The sequence below is a fragment of the Salmo salar genome, chromosome 26 (assembly GCF_965601325.2).
Source record: "Salmo salar chromosome 26, fSalSal1, whole genome shotgun sequence".
NCBI classification, from domain to species: Eukaryota; Metazoa; Chordata; class Actinopteri; order Salmoniformes; family Salmonidae; genus Salmo; species Salmo salar.
Genome location: NC_138316.1, coordinates 37,220,001 through 37,227,500, shown reverse-complemented (window position 1 = coordinate 37,227,500; position 7,500 = coordinate 37,220,001). Strand labels below are relative to the sequence as shown.

Sequence of the window (7,500 nt, the reverse complement as noted above, 5' to 3'; positions counted from 1 at the left end):
AAGGGACAGACAGCAGGACAGAATGTCTAAAACATGTGACAACTTTGGACTCAGCTGATTCTGTTTTGAACACTGTTTCAGTCTCTCCTTCAAATCTTCCCTATAATACTCAGTCCTGCCTCTAGCAGAGAAATAGCAGTGTTGAAAAAAGTACCACATTTTCATACTTGAGTAAAAGTAAAGATACCTTAATAGAAAATGACTCAAGTAAGTGAAAGTCATCTAGTAAATATACTTAAGTATCAAAAGTAAAAATAAATATATAAATCGCTTTAAGCAAACCAGACGACATAATACATTTTTTTCACAGATAGCCAGGGGAAGACTCCAACACTCAGATATCGTTTACAAATGAAGCATGCGTGTTTAGTGAGTCCTCCAGATCAGAGGCAGTAGGGACGATCAGGTATATTCTCTTGATAAGTGTGTGAATTAGACAATTTTCCTGTCCTGTTAAGCATTCAAAATGTAACGAGTACTTTTTTGTGTCAGTGAAAATATATGGAGTAAAAAGTAAATTATTTTCTTTAGGAATGTAGTGAAGTAAAAGTAAAAGTTGTCGAAAAATATGAATAGTAAAGTACAGATACCCAAAAAACGACTTAAGTAGTACTTTCAAGTATTTTTACTTAAGTACTTTACACCACTGAGAAATAGTATGTGTTGTTATGGAGAAAAAATTGAAAACAGGAAATTCAATAATCAAATCAGACTTCTCTAACTGAAGTGAGAAGGTGTTTAAATACTTTAACTAATATATTCCAGATATTAACTAAAAGGGCAATCAATCGTCATATGCAGTTTTAGATATTTTAGTAGCTTATTAGTTCATTTTAATTCCACCAATTTCTTCCAAACATTTAAATACTATATTCACACATTTTATTTTGAATAATTCTGTGTCTTACCCAATCAGTATAAATCCAAATAATTCTCTCCAATCATAGAAAGATTGACACTTGCACAACATTGAATTCCATAACGATTCAACTTTAAGTCCTTTCTGTGTGTTTTTGTAGGAAAGCTCAACATGTGAGCAGCAGCCCCAGTCCCCTGGAGGTCTAACCCTGGCCCCTCTGCACTCGGCCCCTCTGTGCCTGGCAGACCCCCTGGCAGTGACCAACTACACAGAGACAAAACACACTGGGAACAACAACCACCTCAAGGTATCAATTATGACTCTTCTAAGTCTTCTTGATAAACATTCACAGCCTGTTTGGTTCTGTTATCTTCATTATCTTTAGGCTTTAACTTTGAAAATCGTTGTTTGAACGTCCATTCCCCTCCAAGAGTGGATGAATACCTTGGTTGAGTTCAGTAGGGCACATCATTGTAAAACATTTTGAAACGGAAAACAAAAAGTCCAGGTAGTCCATCCTTAGTTTGGGTGCCAGTCTGTTAAGCTAACATTCTACTCCTAACATTCTACTCCTAACATTCTACTCCTAACATTCTACTCCTAACGTTCTACTCCTAACATTCTACTCCGCCAGGGTAGCACAGGACATGGAGTACAAGGAGTGGAATGTAAGCGAAACAGACTGGCAACCAACCTAGTCTGCCGCTGTATCAGTGTGTTTTCCTACGTTTGGTGCCTAATGAACATCACCCTGGTGTGTTGTGTGTTGTAGCTGGCAATCCCAGAGGTGAATGAGGACAGAGGTTGGGACATAGAGAGGAGAGGACATGGTCTTCAGGGACAGACGGTCTGCAAGAGGACCCGCTCCAACTCTACCAGTAAAACACACACACACACACACACACACACACACACACACACACACACACACACACACACACACACACACACACACACACACACACCATCACACACACACACACACACACCGATATGAGTCCTGTAAGGCAGTTGTCATGAGTTTCCTGTGGTACATCATTAGATACTATTAAGTGATTTCCTTCCTTTCCTACAAGAACATGAGGACATCATCATCTCTAACTGGATGTTGAGTTTGTCACATCCTGCACAGATGTTTTCTAAACTCTGGAAATGACTAAATGTAATGATGCTTTAAATTGACCTGGGTATGTTTTGCAAGTCACTTGTTTTTACAAATTGCATTCCTTGCTGTGTGAGCAACTAGCCTTTCCCTGTTTTGACCTGCTTTTGTGATGAGTAACCAAGCCTCTTGTTATCTCCCAGAGAAAATGTCGTAGGCTTTAGCTCAGTGGGCTAATGTGGTATTGAGGGAAGCAGATAACCCAGGTTCCATACAGTTGCTCACAGTTGGTGTCTGGGGGTTTTGCTTGGTCTCTGGATAGTATTGAATCACATGACATTGTATTGAATCACATGACATTGTATTGAATTGTGCTCAGGTGTCCATCCATACTGGATTGGAGACCTGGACACCATTATGCTGAAGACGCCTGAGCTTTGCGGGAGCAACACCCACGGAACCGTCGGTTTCTTTGGCAGCAGGAAGTCCCAGTCCCAGCAGCTGGAGTTTCCTCACATCCCCAACCAGGTGTGTGTGTGCGCCTGTCTGCCTACCTGCCTTGAGAGTTTCTGTACCTGCAAGTGCTCTGATTACAATGAATCCAGATTGGTACTGACTTATTACATTCCTGAGATTTCTACGGTAGCTGCTGCACCCATTGCCTTGTTAGTTCAATTTGAGTTCTCATGCAGACAGCAGGTTTTTCAAATAAATAATGAAAAATTCTATTCAATGAAGTTTTTGGAAGGGGACTAAACTATTTCCTCTTTTTCATTATAATCATGACATAATTCAATTACTCGCTCATACAGTGAGAGACCGTCAGAGTGAGACGGAGAGAGGAGAAAAATATGTATTTCCGTTCAGAACTTCAGAACAATATGAAAAGAAGAGAGATTAAAAACAGGTGTAGAAATCACTTCCAAAAAGCATCTGGAACTAGTCAACTCAATTTGTCAGCCTTCTTCCTGCTTAGCAGAACTTGGCTCTAGAGCGAGTGAGGAAAAATGTGTGTGTGTGAAACCAGTGTGTGTGTGTGTGTGTGTGTGTGTGTGTGTGTGTGTGTGTGTGTGTGTGTGTGTGTGTGTGTGTGTGTGAAACCAATGTGTGTGTGTGTACGTGAGGCCTCTCCTCTCGTGTATGTGGAACCTGACTGAGGGTGTTGTCTCCCGTCTGTGTCCCCCTCCCACAGCCCGTTCCCCATCCCTCTCGCTCTCTTAGCTCAGCCCATCTGGTCCATTCCTGCAGTAACGTCCAAGCCTTCATCATCTGTAACATCGTGCTGATGAAGGGCCATGGCAAGGTAATTATGCAGCACGTTTGAACGTCTGCTCCAGGAGCTTGAACGCAGCCCATGGCCCTGGGGCTAATTCATAATAAAGCATCATTGTTTGCTTCTACTATGGAGTACTATGGAGTAGCATACAATCTTTAAACATAGTAGTGATGAGTTGTTGCTTTGGCCCTGAGTTTTCCCTGACCATATAACTTAACGGGAAAACTCCTAGTTACTTTTAAGACCACCCCCTCAGTGCTATTGGCCGGGTTAATATTTTTTGTTACCAGAAATTAAACTACAAATTACCTCTTTAAAGGGTGGGAATACTCCTCCTTAAAGGTGCAATTTCTAGTTTCAAGTCTCTCCTAACTGTTGTATTGTCCCATGCAGGGTCTGGGGTTCAGCATTGTGGGGGGCAGGGACAGCATGTACGGACCCATGGGTATCTACGTCAAGACCATCTTCGCTGGAGGGGCTGCGGCTGCAGATGGCAGACTACAGGAGGGTAAGAGGAGAAAGAGAGACTCATTGCTTTTGTTAAAATGTTACTACAACAACAGAGTTGATCTCAGTCCAACACTAACATACACAAAGCCTACATACACCCTGTAGCCCTCCTGGACTGCTGGACCAGTGTTGGTGACCACTGAATGATCATTTTGTTTCTTATATTATCATATTATTATATGTATGGTGAACAGCAGGTTGGCTGACTGTGGTCCACCTCTCCCTCTCACTCTCTCTTTCTTTTTCTCTCTCTCTCTCTCGCTCTCCCTCTCCCCTCTCTTGCACTCTCTCTCGCTCTCTCTCTCTGTCTCAGTTCAATTCAATTTCAATTCAAAGGGCTTTATTGGCATGGGAAGCATATGTTTACATTGCCAAAGCAGGTAAAATAGATAATACATGAAAGTGAAATAAACAATGACAAAAATGAACAGTAAACATTACAATCACAAAAAGAATAGAGACCTTTCAAATGTCATATTATGGCTAAATGCAATGTTGTAACGATGTGCAAATAGTCAAAGTTCAAAAGTTCTTCATTGGTTGCCCTTTTCTTGTGGCAACAGGTCACATGGTATTTCACCCAACAGTTATGGGAGTTTATCAAAATTGGATTTGTTTTCGAATTCTTTGTGGGTCTGTGTAATCTGAGGGAAATATGTTTCTCTAATATGGTCATACATTTGGCAGGAGGTTTGGAAGTGCAAGTCAGTTTCCACCTCATTTTGTGGGCAGTGTGCACATAGCCTGTCTTCTGTTGAGAGCCAGGTCTGCCTATGGCAGATTCTCTCAATAGCAATGCAATGCTCGCTGAATCTGTGCATAGTCAAAGCTTTCCTTAATTTTGAGTCAGTCACAGTGGTCAGGTATTCTCTGTTTAGGGCCAAATAGCATTCGAGTTTGCTCTGTTTTTTTTGTTAATTCTTTCCTATGTGTCAAGTAATTATCTTGTTGTTTTCTCATGATTTGGTTGGGTCTAATTATGTTGCAATCCTGGGGCTCTGTGGGGTCTGTTTGTGAACAGAGCCCCAGGACGAGCTTGCTTAGGGGACTCTTCTCCAGGTTCATCTCTCTGTAAGTGATTGCTATGTTATGGAATGTTTGGGAGTCGCTTCCTTTTCGGTTGTTGTAGAATTGAACGTCTCTTTTCTAGATTTTGTTCATTAGCGGGTATTGGCCTAATTCTTCTCTGCATGCATTATTTGGTGTTTTACATTGTACACGGAGGATATTTTTGCAGAATTCTGCATGCAGTCTCAATTTGGTGTTTGTATCATTTTGTGAATTCTTGGCTTGTGAGCAGACCACAGATCTCAAAACCATAAAGGGCAATGGGTTCTATAACTGATTAAAATATTTTTTGCCAGATCCTAATTGGTATGTCGAATTTTATGTTCCTTTTGATGGCGTTTCTCAGATCGTTCACAGCTTTGTGGAAGTTACCTGTGGCACTGATGTTTAGGCCAATGTATGTATAGTTTTTTGTGTGCTCTAGGGCAACAGTGTCTAGATGGAATTTGTATTTATGGTCATGGCAACTGGACCTTTTTTGGAACACCATTATTTTTGACTTACTGAGATTTACTGTCAGGGTCCAGGTCTGGCAGAATCTGTGCAGAATATCTAGGTGCTGCTGTAGGCCCTCCTTGGTTGGGGACAGAAGCACCAGATCATCAGCAAACAGTACAAACTTGACTTCAGATTCTAGAAGGTTGAGGCTGGGTGTTGCAAACTGTTCTAGTGCCCTCGCCAATTCGTTGATATATATGTTGAAGAGGGTGGGGCTCAAGCTGCATCCCTGTCTCACCCCATGGCCCTGTGGAAAGAAATGTATGTTTTTTTTGCCAATTTTAACTGCACACAAGTTGTTTGTGTACATAGATTTTAAATGTTGTATGTTTTTCCCCTAACACCACTTTCCATTAATTTGTATAGCAGACCCTCACGCCAAATTGAGTCAAAAGCTTTTATGAAATCAACAAAGCATGAGAAGTCTTTACCTTTGTTTTGGTTTGTTTGTTTGTCAATTAGGGTGTGCAGGGTGACTACAGTGCATTCTGAAAGTATTCAGACCCCTTGACTTTTTAAACATTTTGGTATGTTACAGCCTTATTCTGAATTGTTTTTTCCCTCATCAGTCTACACACAATACCCCATAATGACAAAATGAAAACAGATTTGTTGACATTTTTGCAAATGTATTACAAATAAAAAATGGAAATACCTTATTTACATAAGTATTCAGGCCCTTTGCTATAAGACTCGAATTTGAGCTCAGTTGCGTCCTGTTTCCATTGATCATCCTTGATATGTTTCTACAACTTCATTAGAGTCTACCTGTGGTAAATTCAATTGATTGGACATGATTTGGAAAGGCAGACACCTGTCTATATAAAGTCCCACAGTTGACAGTGCATGTCAGACTAAAAACCAAGCCATGAGGTCGAAGGAATTGTTACACAGGATTGTGTCGAGGCACAGATCTGGGGAAGGGTACCAAAACATTTCTGCAGCATTGAAGGTCCCAAAGAACACAGTGGCCTCCATCATTCTTAAATGGAAGAAGTTTGGAACCACCAAGACTCTTCCTAGAGCTGGCCTTCTCGGCAAACTGAGCATTCGGAGGAGAAGGGCCTTGGTCAGGGAGGTGACTAAGATCACGATGGTCACGCTGACAGAGCTCCAGAGTTTCTCTGTGGAGATGGAATAACCTTCCAGAAGGACAACTATCTCTGCAGTACTCCATCAATCAGGCTTTTATGGTAGAGTGGCCAGCCAGATGGAAACCACTCCTCAGTTAAAGGCACCTAAAGGACTCCAGACCATGAGAAACAAGATTCTCTGGTCTGATGAAATCAAAATTGAACTCTTTGGGTTGAATGCCAAGGGTCACGTCTGGAGGAAACCTGGCACCATCTCTACGGTGAAGCATGGTGGCAGCATCATGCTGTGGGGATGTTTTTCAGCAGCAGGGACTGGGAGACTAGTCAGGATCGAGGGAAAGCTGAACAGAGCAAAGTACAGCGAGATCCTTGATGAAAACCTGCTCCAGAGCGCTCAGGACCTCAGACTGGGGCGAAGGTTCACCTTCAAACAGGACAACGACCCTAAGCACACAGCCAAGACACACAGGAGTGGCTTCGGGACAAGTCTCTGAATGTCTTTGAGTGGCCCTGCTTGAGCCCAGCGTTGAACCTGATCGAACATCTCTGGAGAGACCTGAAAATAGCTCTGCAGCGACACTCCCCATCCAACCTGACAGAGCTTGAGTAGATCTGCAGAGAAGAATGGGAGAAACTCCCCAAATCAGGTGTGCCAAGCTTATAGCAGCATATCCAAGAAGATATTTCAGTTTTTAAATATTAATGCATTTGCAAAAATTTCTAAAAACCTGTTTTTGTTTTGTCATTATGGGGTATTGTGTGTAGATTGATGTGGGGGAAAAAAACGATTGAATACATTTCAGAATAAGGCTGTAACGTAACAGCATGTGGAAAAAGTATTTAATAGTTATCCAGTGGGTTCTGGTTGTCTTTAATAGTTATCCAGGGGGTTCTGGTAGTCTTTAATAGTTATCCAGTGGGTTCTGGTGGTCTTTAATAGTTCTCCAGTGGGTTTTGGTAGTCTTTAATAGTTATCCAGTGGGTTTTGGTAGTATTTAATAGTTATCCAGTGGGTTTTGGTAGTCTTTAATAGTTATCCAGTGGGTTTTGGTAGTCTTTAATAGTTATCCAGTGGGTTCTGGTAGTCTTTAAT

General features: G+C 41.6%; 1 protein-coding gene across 1 annotated transcript in view; it reads left to right on the top strand.

Annotated features, from left to right (window-relative positions):
* The window catches only part of LOC106594141 (pro-interleukin-16), a 69,006-nt gene that overhangs the window by 34,532 nt on the left and 26,974 nt on the right, over positions 1 to 7,500 (top strand). Inside the window, exons 6-10 of the mRNA XM_082969680.1 lie at positions 1,020 to 1,166; positions 1,632 to 1,737; positions 2,341 to 2,489; positions 3,154 to 3,264; positions 3,631 to 3,745. Coding sequence (XP_082825806.1) covers positions 1,020 to 1,166; positions 1,632 to 1,737; positions 2,341 to 2,489; positions 3,154 to 3,264; positions 3,631 to 3,745 — 628 coding nt within the window. The remainder of the gene's footprint in view (positions 1 to 1,019; positions 1,167 to 1,631; positions 1,738 to 2,340; positions 2,490 to 3,153; positions 3,265 to 3,630; positions 3,746 to 7,500) is intronic.